Raw genomic sequence first — 25,284 nt, 5'->3', positions numbered from 1 at the left:
CTACCTTGGGAACCCCACACATTGTCGACAGGGGTTTTAATCCTGTATTATTGGTTTTGGCATTTTTTTCATGTTGCTCAGGTAAGACTTAAACCAATTTACAGAGTCTATGCTGACAGCATGTAGTCTCTTACACAATATATTATGATCAACTGTATTGAATGCCTTTTGCAGGTCTGGGTTCACCATACCTATGAAATTCCCTAACTACATTTGAGATTTCAGGTAGTTTATTATTAAAGAGATACTAGTCGAGTAAGATCTTCCGAAACTCGATTGGTAACTATGGAGATTGTTTTTTGTCATTAAGATACTTAACTGCTTTACAAAACACTGCTTTCTCTAGAATCCTTGACATCAGAGATAAATTGTTGAGAAAGTTGAGGTTAAATGAAAAAGATGATACAGCACTCCACGAATTTCATAGGGTAATTGTAGAGAGATTTACAGTGGGCTAAGGTAAGGCACAATAAATTTAGTATTGAAATATACAAGAAAAATAATATAAAGTTCTGGCAACAACTGAAAGCCCTTGGGGTACAGCCATAAACCAGCAGATCGTTCTAACATACTTATAAGAGGCATCCCATGAAGCATCTGCAAATTGTTTTAATTCACGCTACACGACTGTTGCAACATCATCTGTAAGTAAATTGCCAGATGCATCAAACAAATTCATCAGACTCAAGTGATTTCCAGCTATCAGATATGTCAGATGAATGTTTTTTGTATTACCAAGTAGTTATGTTTATAGACACAGTGTCTACCAGCTCAGCCATGCAAGAGTCTAGCTCTTTTGATATGCAAAATACTCCTGTTCTTCGTGATTCTCTCTCCCAGCAAAAAAAAAAAAGTAAATCTGATTACAAATGTCCAAAAGAAGATAGTAAATCTCATGAAGAGAATATATAGGGCAGGATGATGGGCTGCAGAAACTGGAAACAAATAGAAATATAAAATGGAGTACTTTACTAATAATCATAACTAATATATGAATATTAGTTACATTAATAAAACATGCCTGATTTTTGACAAGTGTTTCCTGATGTGGATATTAGTCATATGATGACCCGCTGCTGGAGGTTTTGGTCATCTGACCGAGGCCTTCCGCTGGCTTACCCCTCCACCCCCTTAAAAATTTAGTAGTTTTGCCGGTACCATCCATAATACCTGAAGAATTACACTGAGGGAAAACTGTCAGGTTTTTCTTACGCTACTTTTATACTTCCCATTAACATCCACCAAACAACCTAACCTGTGGAAAATTTTGATAATTTTCCTGGGATTTGTGTGTGAGAATTGATGAGGATAATAACGTTATCTGAAATTGTGTAGGTGTTTATCTCCAGTGATTAAAAAGATGTTCTGTGAAGCAACATATTCTGCATTATTTCCTTTTGTTCTGTAAGGAGTTGAATTAGTAGGGTGAAAATGTTATAATTTAGAGGAAATTAGTATTTCAGTAATGAAAATGGGAAATGGAAGTGTTATTAAATTAATTGAAAAGATGTGTTGGTAAACAAAACAGAAGCAACGAAAATGGCAGAGGATAGCAGATCGGATCAGGGATTCGTGGAGAATTAATCTTATTTAATCTAAGTAATAGAAACAGTATCGGCAAATATAGTGTCCTATATAATAAGTGAATTTAACGTGTATCTTGAAGAGTTCAGATACAAAGTGAAACTATCAAAATAATGATGATATGAATGATAACGTAAGTTGTTGCTCTGGAACCTACATTACCCGCCAAATGTATGAACTATGTACGTCTCCCACTGAATTAAATCTCACTACAGGTAATGTATTTATGTATTGGCCAATAGTATTTTACTGTCCTGTGAGGGAGGCATTAGAATGTATTATCAAGAACATAATTTAAGGTCCAGATGTGTGAGTTGGGGAGCTGAGGTGGGCATTGAAAGGACATTATGACCCACTGTTAAAGTCACACTTGTTTCCGATTATTATTATAATCAAAGAAGCGCTAAACCACAAGGGTTATACCACCTGTTTCCGAGGTAAGTAAGTTTATTCAGGTATACACAGTTACATTATCATACATAGCAGCATATGTGTGGAGAACCTAGGATAACCCAAAAAATTTAGTGACTTATTTCCATAGCAGTAAGTGTAATCAGTTTTAGATATACTGGAGTTCTCCCCAGCTATGTGTGTGTAATGTTATTTTTTTTAATGTTAGTTAGTTAGTTAGTTAAAGATTAGCCGGTATTCTCCCGGCCCGGGCCTTGTCCAAGTGGTGGCCCGGCCTTGGCTCCCTCTTTAGGGAGTGTCTGAGACCTAAGTCTCCCATGGGAGGAGGCATAAGTACCTCCTCATCTTTGGGACTAACTGTCCCCAGGCCTAGCCACAAGCTAGGCCTCTCTGGTCTGCCATCCCCGCCCCAAGGGGGCAAATGGGAATGACAGTCTTATGAGCTAAAGGCTCGGGCTCAGGCACCTACCCTACCCTAGAAGGGTTAGGCATGGTGTCGATCTTTTTTAATGTTAATTGAGGATTGTAACTGAACTTCACCCATATTATTTCTCACAAACACTTAAATTTTCTATGTAAATTTTTCTTACTCCACTTTTATATTTCCCACTGACACCCACAAAACAATACAACCTAATCTTTCTGAAATTTACGTAATATAAAATCAATTTATTTACATATCTTGGAATTTGCATGACAAAATTTGACTACCTTGCAATACGTATTCAAATAATCCAACAACTTTAGAAATTGAAGCTTGTGTATTGAATGTGAATAAAAACTTATTTACTTATTTATTTAAGTCGACTTAAATAAGTGTGAATATTTAAGTTTTTGCTGATAAAATTCCAGATATTTTACTCAGTCACAGAAAACGAAGATTTTATTTTTTTTTTATTTTAAAAGATTAGCGCCTTTAAATTGACGTCAGTTCTAGCATTTTTCATTTAATAAACGTAGATAAATATTAACTAATCTACAAAGATCAACAGAAATATAAGAATGAAAAAATGATATGGTGATACCGACAAGATGTTGAGAAAACACACGTATGTACACTTCAGGACATTTATTTTGTGGGAACTGAAGCCTCTTGTGGCGAAACTTTTCCGTTATGGCTTGATAAGCTCCTGGAGAGCGAAACGTTGCCATAATAAAATGTCGCATTAGTTGCACTTGTGTCCTTTTACCTAACATATTGTTGGTAATTCTACCAACATTAATGCAAGAAAAAGAAGACTTTTATTAAGTATGAAAAAGGCTGTATTTGGATTAGTTGCCCCGAGAGTTAATCCATGATGATATAGAAGTAGTATAAGAAAACTTCACATTATTAACCAATGGAAGGTTAATAATCCAGGATGATGAAGATTTTATTAGGATTATTAATCCAGGAGAGTTGCCAGGATGACCCAACAAAGTTAGGGAGCGTGGCTTATTTCCACTGAGGGTCTTATTTTAGGTTCTGGAGTCGCTTCCGTAGGTCACCGCTCCGGCGGCCTGCTCCCAGACCAGGCCTCTTTTATACAAATTCTAGTATCGTTTACAAAGGACGATACAGTGCTATGATTTATGTACCTGTCTATATCACAATTAAGAATCAAAAGTGGGGCGAGTACTGTGCCTTGGGGGACAGAACTTGACACTGCAGCAGCCATTGATTTCGCGGTTTACTATTACTCTTTGGGGTCTATTCGTTAGGAAGTTAAATATCCATATGCCCACCTTCCCAGTATTCCTTATGTACGCAGTTTGTGTGCAAATGCCCTATGATCGCACTTTTCAAAGGCGTTTTTGCAAAGTCAGTGCATACTATGTCTGCATTTTTCTTGTCTTCCAGGGCATCCAAGACCATGTAATGATCTATCAGTTGCGAAAGGGAGGAGGAGGAGGACACAGTTCTGAACCCTGTGTAACTGCTGCGATTCCAAGTTTTGGTAATCCTGCTTCTTAAAATCCTTTAAAAAATCTTGATAATGTGAGATGTTAGGGCTATTGGTATATAGTTTTTCTTTTTTGCCGTTGTTTTACTACCATCTTGCGGAGCGGGGCAATATCAGTGCTTTTTAATGACTATGAGATGCTTCCAGTGTCTAAATTTCTCCATACAATATTAAAGGCACGTGATAATGGTTTCTTGCAAATCTTGATAATATCGAGTTGCACGAGTCCGGGCCTGGGGGAGAGTGCATGGGCATGGAATCAATGGTTTCTTCGAAGTCAAATTGGGTTAGAATTACATCAAAGATTAGGGAGGAGCCTGTAGCATTTTGTCTCATTCGCGAACTCATTTGGGTCGTCAGAGCCGATTAGTTATTTACTGAACACCGAGTCATTCTGAGTCGTACGTATTTCACTCATTTCTGTGTTGTCGCCAGTGTATGTCCCATCGTCCTACTCCCTGTAATTATAGAAGGGGGATTATAAAACTAATTCCCAGTCCGGTAGGATCCCAAATTTCCCTTACCCAGTGAAGGGTATATGGAACCCTAATTCCCTTTATCCAGTGAAAGGTAATGTGGAAGAACCCACATTCCCCTTTGCCAGTGACAGGTATATGGATCCCAAATTCTCCTTACAAAGTGAAGGGTAATATTGAACCCTAATTCCCATACCCAGTGAAGGGTACATGGAACCCTAATTTCCCTTACCCAGTGAAGGGCATATGGAACCCCAAGTCCTCTTACTCAGTTAAAGGTGAGATTGAACCCTAATTCCCTTACCTAGTGAAGGGTATATGGAACCCTAATTCCCCTTAGCCAGTGATGGGTAATATGGAATCCTAATTCCCCTTTCCCAGTGAAGGGTATATGGAACTCTCATTTCCCTTAGCCAGTGAAGGGTTTATGGAACCCGATTTCCCCTTAGCCAGTGAAGGGTAATATGGAATCCTAATTCCCCTTACCCAGTGAAGGGTATGGAACCCTAATTCCCTTCTCATTCTGTCCCAGGATGATACACCAGCGCCTGCGCAACTCAAACACACCCCGGCTGCCACATACTCTTTATATCTTCAACGCAAAGCCTTAACTTCGACGTATGTTTTACTCATTCGTGTACTGACGCACTAAATACATTCGTGGGACTATCTCGGTTAACGAATTCGAGAGGCTGCTGGGGGATAAAATGAGTATAATAGTAAAAATGACAACTGTATCACCACTCGCCAGATGAACTTGAGTGACGTCACAGTTTACCATAGCATGGCGTGGTGAGTGAGTGTGCGACCAGTGAGCTCTGGGGAATTGTGTGAAAACCTCGGTAAATGCAGTGTTACATGCTCTGATATTTAAGCCAGAGAGCCACAAATCATGGAAGACAAAGACGAGATGATCCGCAAACTCAGCTCGGAGTGTGATTCTCTTAAAAAGGAGTTAGAAAAGTCCATGCAAGAGCGCGATGTTTTACTGTGCGAAGTCAATCGTCTCAAGTTTGAACTGGAGATGTCGGATTTGAAGCGACTGAAGGAAGAAGAGACATCGGAAGCCAGGTGAGGGAAGAATCAGATAGTTTACGACTTGGTACACAACATGCCAGGGTTAGAGGGAGATGACAACACCCAGGTAGGGAAATAAACGGGAAAGATGGGACAGGTGATGGAATCAACTCTGGATCCTTCACAGGCTGGCGTGTTTATCCTTCCCACTGCCCTGTCCACCTCCCTATCCCCCTTTTTCCATCCCTATTCTGTCCTCCTTTGTTCATTCTTCTGTGTCCCCCTGCATAAGAAATGGTATAAAATACTTATAAATGAGAAATAAGACATATGTGCAGTATTAGGATATTTTAATGAGGAAACGTTTCCCCACGAATGGCTCTAACAGCCCTGTGTCCTCCCTGTCCATCCTTGTCTTACCCCTGTTCATCCTTGTGTCCCCCTGTTCATCCTTGTGTCCCCCTGTTCATCCTTGTCCCCCTGTTCATATTTGTGTCCCTTCTGTTCATCCTTTCGTGCCCTCCTGTTCATCCTTCTGTGCCCTGTTCATCCTTCTGTGTCCCTTCGTCATCCTTGTATCCCCTTGTTTATCCTTCTGTGTCCCCTGTCCATCCTTCTGTGTCCCCCCTTGTCCATCCTTCTGTGTCCCCTTGTCCATCCTTCTGTGTCCCCCTGTCCATCCTTCTGTGTCCCCCGTCCATCTGTGTCCCCGTTCATCCTTCTGTGTCCCCTGTCCATCCTTCTTTGTCCTCTCCGTTCTGTCCCCTTGTGCATCCTTCTGTATCCTCTGTCCATCCTTCTGTCCATTCTGTGTTCCCTTGTCCATCCTTCTGTATCCCCTGTCTATCCTTCAGTATCCCATGTCCATCTTTCTGTGTCCCCTTGTCCATCCTCCTGTATCCTCTGTCCATCCTTCTGTGTTCCATGTCCATCCTTTGTGTTCCATATCCATCCTTCTGTGTCCCATGTCCATCCTTCTGTGTCCCATGTCCATCCTGTGTCCTCCATTTTGTGTCCCCTTATCCATCCTTCTGCGTTCTCCAGTCCATCCTTCTCCATCTCCCTATTCACCCTGACCCCTTCTCTATCTCTTCTTGTGTGTCCATCTCTCCCATACTTCTGTGTCCCTCTTCTCTCCTACTTATTTTATCCCCCCTTTCCATTCCTCTTATTTGTCGCCCATCGCAATCCCTCTTATATGCCCTTTCTATCCACCCCTCCTGTCATCTCCGTCTTCCTGTACACCCTTCTTCCCATCCTGTCCCTTTCTCACCATCCTGTGTATCACTTTTTCCATCCTTCTGTATACACCTTTCTCCATCCTTCTGTATATCCCTCTCTCCATCCTTCTGTATACCCCTCTCTCCATCCTTCTGTATACCCCTCTCTCCATCCTTCTGTATACCCCTCTCCATCCTACTGTATACCCCTCTCCATCTTTCTGTATACCCCTCTCTCCATCCTTCTGTATACCCCTCTCTCCATCCTGTATACCCCTCTCCATCCTTCTGTATACCCCTCTCTCCATCCTTCTGTATACCCCTCTCTCCATCCTTCTGTATACCCCTCTCCATCCTTCTGTATACCCCTCTCTCCATCTTTCTGTATACCCCTCTCTCCATCCTTCTGTATACCCCTCCATCCTTCTGTGCACTCCTCCAATCATCTGTGTACCCCTATCAATCCTTCTATGTGCTCTCCATCCTTGTGTACCTCTCTCCATCCTTCTGTGTATTCTTTCTCCCCATCCTGTGTACTTTCTACCCTTCCGTGTACCTCTCTCCATCCTACTGTGTAGTCCTCTCATCATCCTTGTGTACCCCCTCTCTCCATCTTGTATATTTCCCCTCTCCATCCTGTGTATCCCCCGTCTCCATCCTTCTGTGTACCCCTTTACAGCCATCTTATTCCATTACTTAGTACACCTCCCCCTTCCTATACTGCCGTACACCCTGTTGCCTCATTGGGAAATGGGGTAACAAAGAACAGCGTTCAACAGGTTGGGAAGGGTGATAATCATTTCTAGGTCAAGACAAGTTGATTGTGATAATTAATAATTTTAGGCCTGCGCATGTGGATTATTACCTGGAGGTTATTCCGGGGATCAACGCCCCCGCGGCCCGGTCCATGACCAGGCCTCCCGATGGATCAGGGCCTGATCAACTAGGCTGTTACTGCTGGCCGCACGCAGTCCAACGTACGAGCCACAGCCCGGCTGATCCGGCACTGACTTTAGGTATCTGTCCAGCTCTCTCTTGAAGGCAGCCAGGGGTTTATTGGCAATTCCCCTAATGCTTGATGGGAGGCTGTTGAACAGTTTTGGGCCCCGAACACTTATGGTGTTTTCTCTTAGTGTACCAATGGCGCCCCTACTTTTTATTGGGGGCATTTTGCATCGCCTGCCCAGTCTTTTACTTTCGTAGGGAGTGATTTCTGTGTGCAGATTTGGGACCATTCCTTCCAAGATTCTCCAAGTGTAGATTATGATATATCTCTCCCTCCTGCGTTCCAACGAGTACAAGTCAAGTGCTTCCAAGCGTTCCCAGTAGTTAAGGTGCTTGACAGAACTTATGCGTGCAGTAAAGGATCTCTGTACACTCTCCAGATCTGCGAAGAGGTAAACCAAATATCGAGACTGATTTGCTTTGTAAGAGGTATTCCTACACCTAGGGAGATTGGTTAGAGATAGAAACTCTTACGCAAAGGCAGGTACGTGTTTTGTTTAGTTAGGGCAGGTTGGATAGAATAATTTTCCATAGTGCAAACTGGAAAGAGGGATGAGTTGTTGGGCAGGGTAATAGGTATGTTTAATCTATGTTGGATAGGACAATAAGTATTCTCAGACCATGCTGTATAGGATAACAGGCATTCTTAATGCAGATTTAGTGGTATCTTATCTTAGATACTTAAGTCAGTGGAAGAAAGTTCAGCTCACAACCAGGCAGCAGGCTTTAGCCTGTCGCTCATGTTCATTTAATGAATAGATACCCAGAAATTGGTCAGTTGTTGTGGGTCACAACCTGGGCAGGACCTAAAGACACAAACGAAAATAAATCAATGTTTTATTCTGGGTTACTAACCCTTCGCCTTCAAGCCTGGGCAGGCTCCTTGGATGTAAGGAAGGAGAGGGTGGGGGGAGATAGACTACATTGTACTGGTTAGGTCTAAGCTCACAGGACTGCCTGGTCTGGCCGGTTTCTTTTCATGTGAAATCATTTGTACGGCAGCTAATGGTGCTGGGTTATTCGAGGAACGAGTTTGTAGCTACAGGGGGTGGTGGGAAGGAATATTGGAATCAGTTGTGGCTCTTGTAACTCGGCTCTTAAACGGTTTTGATATTGACAATGACCATGACCATCTCGAGGCCATTCATATCTTCATTGTTTATTGACCATGTGGAATTTGATTACGCACGGTATAGAGCGAGGAAACATTGGTAAATATGCGTGAACTAAGAGCATTTTTCTGTTTGTCATTTTTGGCAAGTTTCTTGTGTATTTAAATCTTCGAGTCATCAGTGATGTAATGATTAAGATGAGCACTAATTACCACCGCCATTTCTTTTACCACCATTCTTATTACCATCACCATTACTTATTACTACTATTACTGAAGCCTATATGTACTTATATTTTCAGAATACGTACAGTTAGAGGTTTCTCTCGACGACCGCTCGAGTTAACAGTGTGTTGACACACTTGCTGTGTAGGTTCTGTGATGTCTGTTGTTGGGTGCTAACTGGAATCGTCTCAGTTTTTCTCCTCCTTCTGCAAGGATTTTGGATAGGCTTGTTTATAAGCTCATTGTGAGCCTGTTTGTATAAACTTGCCTTGTTTATATGCTCATCCTGTAGCCTTCGTACATATACTCTAGCCATTATTTCGAGGCTGTATGCACCATGTGTTTGTATATGTATGCTGAGAGCTTTCTTTAATTCTAGTTTAGGGATTAAAGTATTCTTGTACGGTGGTAAACAGGTGATATGCAGCCTTAATATTAATGATCCTTTGAATAGTCGATAGGCTTTAAGCTCATTTAAACAACCAACCAACCATTGTTTATTAACTCACTCGCTAGCCTTCCTATGTAGCCTCAGCCGTTGTTCATAAGCTCACTCGCCAGTCAAGGTGAGTTCTTTGACGCCGGTGAGGGGGGGGGGCTCTTGATGCAAGGAATTGGACCTACTTTGCATATTGTGATATCACCTGTTTACTGTGATCTTATTGCTTCGTAAGTTTATGTAACCCAAACTATAAACCGGTGGTTACCTCACTCCTGTCAATATCCTTGAATGAACTTCGTATGTGCTGGTCACAGCCATTTCCTTATTGATAAGGGAATTTTTTTTGTATTATTAACTATTTTTCACTTGTGAATGTTAATTTCCGTAGGTGTAAACTAAACCACTTTTTTCTGCACGGCTGAAAAGTGAAATTCCGGATCTTACCTTCATATGAAATATATTTGTTAATGCATATTATTTTGTTTTCCAATCAATTATTTTTAGAAAATAAACGCATTACAATAGAAATTATATATCACTTGGTGGCGTTTTTAGTTTTTATCACTCTTAGTTTCAAAAGCAACCTCAATTTCAGTTCGAACTTTTTTTATAAGTAAGAAATACCATTGAAAGTTTTAATTACGATCAAAAGAGACGCACTCTAGTTATCACATAGGCACCTTGGAGGCAGGAAAAACCAGAGGGAGGTGGACAGATACCTAAAGTCAATGCCGGATCAGCCGGGCTGTGGTTCGTATGTTGGATTGCGCGCGGCCAGCAGTAACAGCCTCGTTGATCAGGCCCTGATCCACCGGGAGGCCTGGTCATGGACCGGGCCGCGGGGGTGTTGATCTCCGGAATACCCTCCATGTAGACCGCTACATATAAAAAATTTCCTTGGCGATACGTAAGGAGTAATGATATCAAGTTTGTGTGTAATTTTAATGACTTAAATGCGTACTATTTAATACCACTCAAGAAGGTTTGATGGTCCATTTTGATCAAATTAAATAATTATAATTTCAATTCTCTAATAATGATGTTAATAGTAATAACGTTGATATTCAGTGTTGGTGATAAGACCATTCGGATTTTATGATCTTCGATAAAGGATCTGGTGATAGAAATAGTTATCAATGAATGCTGCCAGCAGTAACAGCCTGGTTGATCAGGCCCTGATCCACCGCGAGACCTGGTCATGGACAGGGCAACAGGGGTGTTGACCCTCGGAACACCTTTCAGGTATACTCTAAGTAACATACAGTATTAGTGGATATACACCGAGAGATAAATTTCTTGCTACATACCCCTTGATATGCATTTGAAGGGTTTCGAGAGTTTACTCTTGGAGTTTGGCCCTGAGTCAGGTTCGTTTGGTGCCTTGCCTGTTCAACCAGGCTGTTGCTGCTAGCGCCCCCCTGGTTCACATATCGATCGCAGATTGGTTGATCCGGCACTATGGAGAAATGTTTGTCCAATTTCCTTTTGAAGGCCTCTACACTTATTCTGGCAGTGTTTGGTATCTTCTGGTAGTGTTAAAGTGTGGCACCACAGATATTGATAGTGTTTATTGTGCACACGGCGCCCTTCCTTTTAATTGGATATATTTTACATTAAGTATTCCCCAATTTATGGGTTACAATGCACTTGATGGTATCCAGGTGAGTTGCATCCTTAATGATCTTGGTAGTCGATAGGCTTTAAACTTAACAAAGTTAACCTTAAAATGTGCTAGCGTCACTGCCGATCGTTGCAGTGGTGCGTAGATGATGCAATAGACCAACAAATGTTACCATTATCACAACCACTTTTGTTTTTATCAAACTCGTTTGGAAGAGACAGGGATGTGGCGAATATTTTTTTAGCGGAAGGAGAGAATTAACTTAATCCTTACCAAAATTGCCTTAATAAGGCCAATTGTTGATGCAGGAGGGTGATAGCTTTTAACAAACATTATTTGTATTGCGAAAAAAGACACAAAGACCTACCTACCTGGAAAGAGAGGATGAGCCAGGTATATACAGAAGGGCGAAACATTGTCAATAAAATATCACATTATACTGCATTTGTGTGCCTTTTCATCACGTCGGTATTTAATGCCATATCTATCCTCTTATGTGTTTAGTGTTAGGGGAAACATTTTGAAGAGAGGTTAGTTCTTGCCGAACGAAGCGCTTAAAGCAGAAGGAAAGAAAGAAGCCAACTAGGAGAGTGAGAGACTGACGAATGTCGACACTGACCGTGCACGAGGATAGCTACTTCGACACGTTCCTTGAATATACTTAAAAAAAGTCTGAATTTTTATTTTACAAGGCACAAATTGTCATCCTGCTACTGCATATTTCAAAGCTCGGCCTTGGACATATCTTTACGGTATATCATCCCCAAGGATGTCATCCCTAATAGTCGCCTAATATGTACCTATTTCCTGCTTGGCGAACAGGAGCAGCGTGTATAAGGAGGCTCGCCTACATGCCTCGCTCTCCCCAGATTAGACCTCAAGATTTATCATATGTTCTTTTTGAGAAGTTAAAATGGATGCTTATTTATCTGAGAGTAGATCTCAAGATCTACTTTCAGAAACATTAATGACAACGATCCAACCATATTACTGTAAGTAATTGCCCATGTCCATCTGGCCATCTTTGTGGGCGGCATCCTTGGGACCAAGGTGGTCGTTTGTATTAGATGAGGCTTTAAAATGAAGTGTGGTATGACGACAACAACTTCAAATTTGACGATGTAAAAAATTTGTGCACATGATCGCTAGTAAAGATGGTTATATAATATAAAAAATTACGTAATACACGTACAAAATCTTGAAGGTAGCAGCTGAAGTACCTGGCTATATCTCCCTAGTGCTGCACCTACTTCCTAGTGGGGGATTAGGGGTTTGTGGCATGTCATTGTTACTAGCATAACCGGTCGTCTCCACAATTTCTCCCTTCTAAAGAGATGCCTTGATGCTGATGAAGGGTTTTTGGTTTGAGGAATTGGAGTTTCACTCTCCTTCAGAGTAAACCTGATTGCCTTTCTTTCTCCAAGTGCTTCCATATGCACATAATATGTACTGCATGCTGCTCTCCTGATCCTTGGATTAAATCTGATTGCTTCTCATTCCTTAGGCGCTGTATGACTCCTACAGGTTTAGCGCTGCACTATTATTAAAAATAAATACGCAAAACTAATAAAAAATATTAGTTACTTAAGCTTAGGTTACTTTTAAACTCTTAACCTAAATTTAATTTTATTTAACCGAGAGTAAATTATAGTACACTAGAAGTGTGGTGAACCAGCTTGTTATGCTTGGTGTGTAGAATGTTATGATTGAGACTTGTATTGCTAATTTATTCTCTCTCTTACACAGGGCTTGACAAGGTTTAGTTAAGGATCCTTAGCTTTATTGGCAAGCTATTTACAAGTTAAGGATTCCTAACTTTATTGACAAGCTAAGAGCTGTTACCTACATCAGCTCGTTTGAAAGCATTTTATTGTTATGAAACATACAAGTATGGAACAGGATGAAGTTGGAGCCATCTGTGGGCCAGTATTTTCATTTGATCAACTAACTTTATCTCGTTGACATCCAAGCATGGCGCAACCTACTCTTGTTCGGCAATGTCTGTCTTGCAGTTCCTGAAAGACGAGGCAAACTGCTAACCACGTCAGTTATCAAGGCAGTGCGCAACTACCCAAGAACGGATAACTGTGTCCCTCTGCCCCATCATCGCAGGAATCAAAGAGGTAGACCCAAGAAAAGTACCACTGAAAACGAGAAAATTTGCGCACAGGTTAGCAAAAAAATCGAAGGTAACACAGTGGGAGCAATAAGAATAATTACAAGTGACGACACTGTAGCCCCCAAGGATGAGACCACGGCCCAAGCACTAAGAGGCAAGCATCCAACCAGGGACACCAGGAGGGTCCCCAGGACAGTTTTAGAGGTGGTACCTCCCTATATTTTATATATGTATATATATATATATATATATATATATATATATATATATATATATATATATATATATATATATATATATATATATATATATATATATATATATATATATATATATATATGCAAAACAACCACTCTGAAAGAATAGAGAAATTCCAAGCGCTTTCGTGACTACTCACATTATCATAGTTCCTTGATAATGTGAGTAGTCACGAAAGCGCTTGGAATTTCTCTATTCTTTCAGAGTGGTTGTTTTGCATATTTTGAAATCACCTGTTTACTGTGATCTTATTGCATATATATATATATATATATATATATATATATATATATATATATATATATATATATATATATATATATATATATATATAATATATATATATATATATATAATATATATATATTATATATAATATATATATATTATATATAATATATATATATATATATATATATATATATATTATATATATATATATATATATATATATATATATATATATATATATATATATATATATATATATATATATATATATATATATATACACACACATTCCTGAGAGCATAGTGCTTTCAGATGCTCCAAGTGTTTGTGGAATTCTTACCTGTAAACATTTTTTTTTTCATTTTACACACACAATTTACTCAGTATGAAAAGGCTCTGTTAGTGTACCACAGCAATTTATTCTGTACAGTGTATGATACAATATTGTATTTTGGAAACCCAAATCATTTGTATGCTCTATTGTCTTTATATGTATTTTTGTTATGTCGCATTTCTTTCATTGTTTTATAAATATTTATATATAGTTGTACCTTTTTGTAGCGTTCTTCAAAAATTTGACCGTTGGACTCGACCATTTTTCTATATATTCTACTCTTGTAACCTCCAAAGAATTGGAGCTACCCCCTCTCCTTAGGCCAAATCTGATTTTCCCATTCCCCAGGTGCTTTAGTATCATCCCTTTGATATAGCTGCGTTTGATGGGTTTCAAGAGCTTTCCTAGTCCGGTAGCCCGGCCCTTGGGCCAGGTTTGTCTGGTGCTTGTCTGGTAAACGAGGCTGTTGCTGCTGGCAGCCCGCTCGCCCACATATCCGTCACAACTTGCTTGATGTAGCACTAGCCGGAGGCATTTATCGTTTTTCCTTTTAAAGACTGCTACACTTGTAGGTAGTTTCTGATATTTACTGGTAAGATGTTAAAGTGTCTGGGATCACGGATATTGATACAGTGTTCTCTTATTGTGCACACGCTGTGTTTTACTTTCACTGGGTTTATTCTACACTTCCTCTCATCTCTCTCATTCCAGTATGTTGCTATGGCATACCACGTATGACCTTCCACGTATATATTATCATGTGTTTCTCCTGCACTCCAGCGAGTACATATCTAGGATTCCCATGAATGTAATAGTAATAATATTATCTTATGTAATGGTTTTATTGTATCACAATTGTTTCCGTGTTGTTACGTCATGGTAAAGATATTGAACTTCTGGTTCTCATACAAACATCGCATGTTCTATGTTTTTTATTGTTGTCAACCTAAACGACTCTTATAATTGAGGAAGACTCTGTGCTTGTCTTGGTAATTGTCATATGCAGGCTAGGATATTCTTAGCAGTCTCAGATCAAGGTTCCCGGTTGGTGGCTTGATCAACCAGGCTGTTGGTACCAGCCGTACGCACGCCAAAGTAACACTCCGACTGATCAGGAACTGACTTGACGAACGTATGGAGTTCCCTTTTGAAGACATCCAGGGGTTTATTAGTAATTCCCCTTATGCACAGAGGAACATATTGACGTCACGTCTTAACTTACTGAGTTCTATTATAGTAGCCTCATCGTTTCCCTGCTTTTCATTGGACGTATCCTGCACCGGCTTCCAATCCTCTTTCATTTAGAGTAATTTAAGTGTGTAGGATTGGGACCCATCTCCAGAATTTTCGAGGTATAGCTAAATTATGATATATTTTTCTCGCCTACGTTCTAAGGAGAACAGTTCAGTGGTCCTAGAATGGATTCTAATATGTGTTGTGTTAGGTTGTATAACATAAAAACTAATATATAACTAGAGATAAGCAAGTTAAGAAAACGAACGTGATACGTTTGGAAACTCGGTGGCAGAGCGTAACCAATAATCACTGGAATTTGCACGTGTAATACTTGTGGTGCGAGAGTGGGCTGCCTGTGGACACGTTTACCAAATAATTTTCTATTTAACAGGCTTGAATGAAAGCGTAGCGCGTGGGTACCTTACTCTATATGATAGTTTTAGTATGTAAGCAAAGACTAGTAACATTTTCCTGTCATATTTTATCACAGGATGAGTTTTATACATTAAATGAAGTCTCTCAGTGAAATCTGTAGAGATGAAAATATCGCCAGATGTTCCACAGTGAGTCTGTAATCTACTGCAGGCCCAACAAAACTGTGATGAGTTGTGGGGATTGTAGGTAGATTGAGGACCGTGTTGGTAATATGAGAGGGATTCCTCAGAGCAACATCATTGCACCACGAAGCGTACTTATAAAGATGTGAACTCTTCCTGATTACGCCCTCCACCTTGTTGCCTGACGTATCAACGTCGTTTATTTGATTCATGCATATTGTTATAGGTTCATGTAGCATATGAACATTGCTTTAAATTAAGAAAGTATTTTTTCCAAGTTTACAGGAATCGTTAAGTGGACATTGGTATACTTGTAAGGAAATTATTGTTGCAGGATGAGGATAGGTCGCTCTGTGAGTATACTGTGTCACCTTGCAAACTTGACCCTCCTGAGAGGTAAGACTGGCTCAGTTACCCCCAGCACCCACCCAGTCCACTCCACCCTGTAAGTTTCCAGGGTTCCTGTCCCAGGGCCGTATATGGGTAAGGTTTCTTACACCTGCTGCCCCCTCTGACCTAGCCAGCTGGCCTGAGAGTTTTAGGACTCACTTGCCATGGTTCAGGGCCCACCTGTTCCATGATAGGTACCCGGTATTAATTGATGGGTAAGTTGCATCTTGGGAATATATTGCTAGTGGGCGAAACTTCAGTCCTGTTGTTCATGGGAAAGTTAAATAGTAGGACCCCAAGGTCCATAATGACCTTTTGTTCAACACATCGACCGTTTCCCAGAGGAGTGCTGAAGAATCTGGAATCTGATACTACATTTAAAAAAACTGATATGCCTTTGATGGGTTTCAAGAGTTTTCCTACTCTCTAAGCTCGGCCCTGGAGTGTCAGAATTGTTTGGGGCTCATCTGGTCTATTAGGCTGTTCCTTATTGCAGCCCGCTGGCCCACATAACCGTCACGGCTTAGTTGTTCCGGCACTTGGTGGAGGAAATTGCCTGGTTTCCTCTTAAAGATTTCTTCACATGTTCCAGCAGTGTTTCTGATGTCTTCTGGTGAGATATTAGTCTGGGACCACGGATATTGATACAGTGTTCTCGCATTGTGCTCACGGCACCCCTGCCGTTCATGGGGTTTATTCTGCACATTCTTCCATATCTCTCACTACAGCATGATGGGGATTAACTGCAGTCAAACTGCCTCTAATTCTGTTTAGAGAGTTGAGATTAGAATGATTTAGCAGGCTGTTGGATTATATGTTCACGAGGAAGCGCTAAACTCGTAATAGTTATATAACCCTTGGGAGGTAATCCTGCTTGATACGAGGAAGGGGAGGGTAGCTCCAATTCCTTGGAGCAAGAGCTCTTAATCCTCCCTTAAAGTCTGTTGGAAATACTGAAGTGCAAGGTGAAAGGTGTGGCGTATCTATTAACGGTACTTAAAATACTGTATATAAATGCAGGGAGTTGCGCTGCACCACTACAGGGTGGGTTGGGGTGCAGCTTGCACACGCAGGCATGAGAGCGTACTAATACTACTATTACCATGAAGGAAAGTGAGAAGGGGAGGATGCGTGGGTGAGCCGCAGCGGATGTGGGTTAGTGAGGTAGGAAGGAAGGGTTGCTGGTATAGCAGGGTGAGTGAGGTGAACAGGTAACGCCCACCACCTTACTTCCTCCTCCTCCTGCTTGTAACTCCTCGTCGCTCTACTGTTCCTGGTCATCCAGTTGCACAATATTGCAGTCTCTTCACAGATTTCGATAATAGGCAACTTGATAATGGTCCAGGAAAAACCGAAATTGACTAATTTCCATTACTAATTTGAGCTAATTATATATTTTTTTTTTGTGACATTCGTCAACGTTCGGATTTACGTTCGCATACTGGTTAATGAAAGTATAGCCCGCAAGCACCAGCGGTCTAATTGATGAAGCCATCAACCAGGAGGCCTGGTCCAGGACCAGGCTGCAGGAGCAGTGAATCCAGGAATCGAGTCAACCAGGAGGCCTGGTCCAGGACCAGGCTGCAGCAGCAGTGAACCCAGGAATCGACTCCTGGTAACCTCCAGGTTGACTAGAGTCACGTCCCCTGATGAACAGACTTGCTGTAGTGGTCTACAAGTAACTGGCTCTTCTGTATTATAGCCATAGCAAGGTTCTAAACCCGTAGGATCATACAACTCTGGGTGGTTACCTGGAGGTTATTCCGGGATCAACGCCCCCGCGGCCCGGTCCACGACCAGGCCTCCCGATGGATCAGGGCCTGATCAACCAGGCTGTTACTGCTGGCCGCACGCAGTCCGACGTACGAGCCACAGCCCGGCTGATCCGGCACTGACTTTAGGTATCTGTCCAGCTCTCTCTTGAAGGCAGCCAGGGGTTTATTGGCAATTCCCCTAATGCTTGATGGGAGGCTGTTGAACAGTTTTGGGCCCCGGACACTTATGGTGTTTTCTCTTAGTGTACCAATGGCGCCCCTACTTTGGTACACTAAGAGAAAACACCATAAGTGTCCGGGGCCCAAAACTGTTCAACAGCCTCCCATCAAGCATTAGGGGAATTGCCAATAAACCCCTGGCTGCCTTCAAGAGAGAGCTGGACAGATACCTAAAGTCAGTGCTAAAGTCAGTAGCTCCAGCGTCAAGGCCTTTATTATTATTATTTGTCTCCGAAAGGTGACCTTTAAGTAGTTGATTTGTTTTCTTTTTCTTCCTCCATCCTTTCGTTTCCATTTAAGTCAACACGAGTAAAAGGTATGGAATTAGTTTGCATTAAATAACTGGAGTATGCCTCTTCAAGAAGGGTAATTTGGTGCTGGTGAGGGGCACATGATCCAAGGAACTGTATTTTATCCTCCCCTTGGATCGACTCTCTTCCACTCTCCAGCCGCTGTTGGAGCCTCACGGGCTTAGCGCTTCCCCGGTTAAACCTAAAATATTTCAGAACGGCACCAATCTTCAGTGGCTGATGCATTTTATAAAGGGGATGAAATATATTTTGAGAGTTTAAGCTTCTGATTCACTTCAGTGTTTTCAGTGATAATAGTTTTGCTGCATTCTGCACTATTCTTGTCGCTTTCATTGATGTACATGAGATTGGGGTTATGCAGTACAGGGATATCTTTCTCGGATCGCGTAGCAACTGAAGCACATCCAGTAATTGTCATAGGGAAGCACTAAACTCATAATAGTCATGTAGCGTTATGAGCAGAACGCTTGTGCGGAGCTTAATTGGTGGCTAAAACATCGTATTCAGTGTGGTTTTTTGTAGAGTTGTGTGCAAAATGTGGCTGGGAAGTGTACACACACACACACACACACACAGGCAGAACTACAGAGGGATCTGGACAGGCTGTAGGCCTGGTCCACCAACTGGCTCCTGGAGTTCAACCCCATCAAGTGCAAAGTCATGAAGATTGGGGAAGGGCAAAGAAGACCACAGACGAAGTACAGCCTAGGGGGCCAGATCCTATAAACCTCACTCGAGGAAAAGGATCTTGGGGTGAGTATGACACCGGACACATCTGAGGCGCACATCAACCAAATAACTGCCGCAGCATACGGGCGCCTGGCAAACTTAAGAACAGCATTACGTTAGGCCCATATTGGAGTATGCAGCGCCAGTTTGGAACCCTCACCTAGCCAAGCATGTAAGGAAACTAGAGAAAGTGCAGAGGTTTGCAACAAGACTAATCCTTGAGCTAAGGGGTATGTCCTACGAGGAGAGGTTAAAGGAAATTGACCTGACGACACTGGAAGACAGGAGAGAGGGGGGATATGAGAGGAATCGACAAGGTGGACAGAGACAGCATGTTCCAGAGATGGGACACGGCAACAAGGGGTCACAGTTGGAAGTTGAAGACTCAGATGAACCACAGGGATGTTAGGAAGTATTTCTTCAGTCACAGAGTTGTCAGAGAGGAATAGTCTGGGAAGTGAAGTAGTGGAGGCAGGATCCATACATAACTTTAAGAAGAGGTATGATAAAGTTCATGGAGCGGGAGTGACCGAGTAGCGGCTAGTGAAGAGGGACCAGGAGCTGTAACTCAACCCCTGCAACCACAACTAGGTGAGTACACACACACGGGGAGAGAGAAAGACAAATGAATATCGGCAAGTGCCTATGACAAATGGTAAATGGTAACACACACAAAACAGGCTAAATGTATACCGACAAGTGCCTTTGATAAATGGTAACTATGTGCTGAGGCAAGTCTCGCCTCTCATACTTTACGCTCATGAAAACCAATGCCTGCGATACCATCAGAAAGACAGCAAAACATGGCTATAATAGTGAGAAACAACACGAAGAGAGAGAGAGAGAGAGAGAGAGAGAATGAATTGCTCTTTGAGCATAAAAAAAACTAGCTGACATTATCAACTTGATGCTCTCTTTAACACATTGCTATGGCAGTACCATTACCACCTTAATATCATCGTGACTAATGTAATGCCATATTACATTAAAGCAATCATCATCAGCAGGCAATCTAGGCAATTCAAAGTCCAGTGCTCGCATTCCACAAACCATATCCATGATTCGTTCCAAGTCGTATAAAAATTATCACATTGTTTTGTAATATGTTGGGGAAGAGAGAGGGAAGGGGATTATTGAGGTTTGATACGAGAAGAGTGTGGAGGGAGGGAAAGTGAGGAGGAATATAAGGGGGGGGAGTGAGGGAATGTGAGGGGGAGAGGAAGGGAGATGGAGAGGGTGAAGAAAAGACAGGTGCTGAGCGAGTTTTTGTTGTGAAATCGTTTCGCTGTGTAGAGCTATACCAAACACTGACTTTATGAAGCTCTACACAGAGTGAAATATTGTTACAACAAACGCTTATTCAGTACCTGCTTTTTTTCCTCTTGATTATTGGCAGTGTACTTCTGTATTGAGAGAGAGAGAGAGTGAGTAAAGCAGGCAGTCAACGATAGTGTGTGTACTCTTCGCTGTAAGCTTGCTAAGAGGATCTTGCAGTAGAGGGAACCCACACTGTGACTCTCAAACTAGATTACTGTCTCCTGCAACACAACTACCAACACTGACAACTCTTGCTGACCTAAACCAATACAGATCAACTTGGATGTTTCCTCGCAGTTTTTATGTAAAAAAAAAAAAAAAAAAAAAAAAAAAAAAAAAAAAAAAAAAAAAAACTTTCTAAACTTTCCCACATATATCGGGCTCTTCTTTAACCAATCATGAGTGATAAAACCTAATAATACGCCTTTCACAGAGGGCGCCTCGATGTTGCTGAAGATCTATCCAAGGAATTGAAACCTCCCTCCTTTTGCTTGAATTACATTTGATTACCTCCCATTTTGTAGCTTATATATCAGTGCCTCCTTTTTTTTACACAGTTTTACAGGCCAAGAGCTGTTATCCTACCTCAGCTCATTTCAAAGCCCCGGGCCCTATCTAAGGTATACTGCCATCCCCCAGGATGCGACTAACACCCAGGTACAGGTACCTACTTACTGCTACTAGGTGAACAGGGGCAGCAGGTATAAGGAGACATCCCCAGCTTTCGTGTGTAGGGTATCAAGTTGCTATTTGCGCTTGCTTTGGTAGGATACGGCACCTGCGCTTGCGTTTCATTCCATTCCATAGGTGACTGGGCACAGGTGTTGGCTACGTGGGCCATTAAACCGCATCGGCAGGTGTTACGGGAGAGTGACGCCACTAGTCTCGCTGACTCACCTAGCCAACCCTCCTCGAGGGAGATGTCTTCGTGCTCTTGAAGGCCTCGTCATACGAGGGATTGGAGCTGATTACCACCCAATTCCTGTTGGCCTAATCAATCGGGTTGTCGGTGCTAACACCACACAATAAACTAATGGGCCTTCGACGATTTCGGCGCTAGGCATTCCCTACCGCTTATTCGATCTGCCAAATTACGTTAGTTTTCCATACACCTCGTTACTTCGGTGTTAAAATTGCCTGACGTTTACATTATTTAATCACCAATAACAAAATTGCATAAACGGGGAGGTAACAGTGGCCTGATTCGTGGGAGACTCGACGCTCGTTTTGTGAGTGCGAGGCTGGGGAGCACACCAAACTGAGGGAGCATAACAAACTGAGGGAGCACAACAAACTGAGGGAGCACAACAAACTGAGGGAGCACAACAAACTGAGGGAGCACAACAAACTGAGGGAGCATAACAAACTGAGGGAGCACAACAAACTGAGGGAGCATAACAAACTGAGAGAGCACAACAAACTGAGGGAGCACAACAAACTGAGGGAGCACAACAAACTGAGGGAGCATAAACTGAGAGCACAAACTGAGGGAGCGCAACAAACTGAGAGAGCACAACAAACTGAGGGAGCACAACAAACTGAGGGAGCACAACAAACTGAGGGAGCACAACAAACTGAGGGAGCACAACAAACTGAGGGAGCATAACAAACTGAGAGAGCACAACAAACTGAGGGAGCACAACAAACTGAGGGAGCATAAACTGAGAGCACAAACTGAGAGAGCCCAACAAACTGAGAGAGCACAACAAACTGAGGGAGCATAACAAACTGAGAGAGCACAACAAACTGAGGGAGCACAACAAACTGAGGGAGCATAACAAACTGAGGGAGCACAAACTGAGGGAGCATAACAAAGAGAGCACAACAAACTGAGGGAGCACAACAAACTGAGGGAGCACAACAAACTGAGGGAGCACAACAAACTGAGGGAACACAACAAACTGAGGGAGCACAACAAACTGAGGGAGCATAACAAACTGAGAGAGCACAACAAACTGAGGGAGCACAACAAACTGAGGGAGCACAACAAACTGAGGGAGCACAACGAACTGAGGGAGCATAACAAACTGAGAGAGCACAACAAACTGAGGGAACAACAAACTGAGGGAGCACAACAAACTGAGGGAGCATAACAAACTGAGAGAACACAAAAAACTGAGGGAGCACAACAAACTGAGGGAGCATAACAAACTGAGAGAGCACAAACTGAGGGAACACAACAAACTGAGGGAGCACAACAAACTCTGAGAGCACAACAAACTGAGGGAGCACAACAAACAGAGAGCACAACAAACTGAGGGAGCACAACAAACTGAGGGAACACAACAAACTGAGGGAGCACAACAAACTGAGGGAGCACAACAAACTGAGGGAGCACAACAGACTGAGGGAGCATAACAAACTGAGAGAGCACAACAAACTGAGGGAGCACAACAAACTGAGGGAGCACAACAAACTGAGGGAGCACAACAAACTGAGGGAGCACAACAAACTGAGGGAGCACAACAAACTGAGGGAGCACAACAAACTGAGGAAGCATAACAAACTGAGAGAGCACAACAAACTGAGGGAACACAAACTGAGGGAGCACAACAAACTGAGGGAGCACAACAAACAGAGAGCACAACAAACTGAGGGAGCACAACAAACTGAGGGAGCACAACAAACTGATGGAGCACAACAAACTGAGGGAGCACAACAGACTGAGGGAACATAACAAACTGAGAGAGCACAAACTGAGGGAACACAACAGAGGGAGCACAACAAACTGAGGGAGCACAACAAACTGAGGGAGCACAAACTGAGAGAGCACAACAGAGGGAACACAACAAACTGAGGGAGCACAAACTGAGAGAGCACAACAAACTGAGGGAGCACAAACTGAGAGAGCACAACAAACTGAGGGAGCACAACAAACTGTGGGAGCACAACAAACTGAGGGAGCACAACAAACTGAGGGAGCACAACAACTGAGAGAGCACAACAAACTGAGGGAGCACAACAAACTGAGAGAGCACAACAAACTGAGGGAGCACAACAAACTGAGAGAGCACAACAAACTGAGAGAGCACAACAAACTGAGAGAGCACAACAAACAGAGAGCACAACAAACTGAGGGAGCACAACAAACTGAGGGAGCACAACAAACTGAGAGAGCACAACAAACTGAGAGAGCACAACAAACTGAGAGAGCACAACAAACTGAGAGAGCACAACAAACTGAGAGAGCACAACAAACTGAGGGAGCACAACAAACTGAGGGAACACAACAAACTGAGGGAACACAAACTGAGAGAGCACAACAAACAGAGAGCACAACAAACTGAGGGAGCACAACAAACCGAGGGAGCACAACAAACCGAGGGAACACAACAAACTGAGGGAACACAACAAACTGAGGGAGCACAACAAACTGAGGGAGCACAACAAACCGAGGGAGCACAACAAACCGAGGGAGCACAACAAACTGAGGGAACACAACAAACTGAGGGAGCACAACAAACTGAGGGAGCACAACAAACTGAGGGAGCACAAACTGAGGGAGCACAACAAACTGAGAGAGCACAACAAACTGAGGGAGCACAACAAACTGAGAGAGCACAACAAACTGAGGGAGCACAACAAACTGAGGGAGCACAACAAACTGAGGGAGCACAACAAACTGAGAGAGCACAACAAACTGAGGGAGCACAACAAACTGAGAGAGCACAACAAACTGAGGGAGCACAAACTGAGGGAGCACAACAAACTGAGGGAGCACAACAAACTGAGAGAGCACAAACTGAGGGAGCACAACAAACTGAGAGAGCACAACAAACTGAGGGAGCACAACAAACTGAGGGAGCACAACAAACTGAGGGAGCACAACAAACTGAGGGAGCACAACCAACTGAGGGAACACAACAAACTGAGGGAGCACAACAAACTGAGGGAGCACAAACTGAGGGAGCACAACAAACTGAGGGAGCACAACAAACTGAGGGAGCACAACAAACTGAGAGAGCACAACAAACTGAGGGAACACAACAAACTGAGGGAGCACAACAAACTGAGGGAGCACAACAAACTGAGGGAGCACAACAAACTGAGGGAGCACAACAAACTGAGGGAGCACAACAAACTGAGGGAGCACAACAAACTGAGGGAGCACAAACTGAGGGAGCACAACAAACTGAGGGAGCACAACAAACTGAGGGAGCACAACAAACTGAGAGAGCACAACAAACTGAGGGAACACAAACTGAGGGTGCACAACAAACTGAGAGAGCACAACAAACTGAGGGAGCACAACAAACTGAGGGAGCACAACAAACTGAGGGAACACAACAGACCGGGTTTGCACATCAGAAGAGTCGGCTGGGTGCTTCTGTATATTTGGCTCTCTGCCAACCAGCTGCTTTTATAATTATTATTACTCTGACCCATTTCAAGGGGAGTTCCTTAATGCTGATGAAGAGTTCTAGATCCAATGAATTTAGAGTCACTCATCTTTTCCCTTGAATCAAGTCTCAGTTCTCTCATGTCCCAGGCAGTGTGATCCACGGATTTAGCGCTTCCCCATGAATATGAATACGATTTATAATTATTATTACTAGTATATATTATTATTATTGATAGTATAAATTATTATTATTAATATTCTTCTTTCAACAAACCAGCCGTATCCCACCGAGGCAGGGTGACCCAAAAAGAAAAACGATAGTTTCTCTTTTTAACTTTAGTAATGTATGTATACAAGAGAAAGGGTTACTAGCCCTTTACTCCCGGCATTTTAGTCGCCTCTTACGACACA

The 25,284-nt window shown here is 42.4% G+C and overlaps 1 protein-coding gene across 2 annotated transcripts in view; it reads left to right on the top strand.

Moving 5' to 3' along the window:
- Nucleotides 1–5,185: 5,185 nt before the first annotated feature.
- Nucleotides 5,186–25,284, top strand: part of LOC128702657 (Brefeldin-resistant Arf-GEF family protein schizo) — a 707,300-nt gene continuing 687,201 nt past the window's right edge. For both annotated transcript variants that reach the window (XM_070101943.1, XM_070101942.1), the window contains exon 1: nucleotides 5,186–5,485. In XM_070101943.1, coding sequence (XP_069958044.1) covers nucleotides 5,307–5,485 — 179 coding nt within the window. In that variant the 5' untranslated portion in view covers nucleotides 5,186–5,306. The remainder of the gene's footprint in view (nucleotides 5,486–25,284) is intronic.

Source organism: Cherax quadricarinatus, chromosome 79 (assembly GCF_038502225.1).
Source record: "Cherax quadricarinatus isolate ZL_2023a chromosome 79, ASM3850222v1, whole genome shotgun sequence".
In the NCBI taxonomy this organism is placed as follows: domain Eukaryota; kingdom Metazoa; phylum Arthropoda; class Malacostraca; order Decapoda; family Parastacidae; genus Cherax; species Cherax quadricarinatus.
Note: the sequence above shows the minus strand (reverse complement) of the source record. Positions and strands in the feature narration are given on the sequence as shown.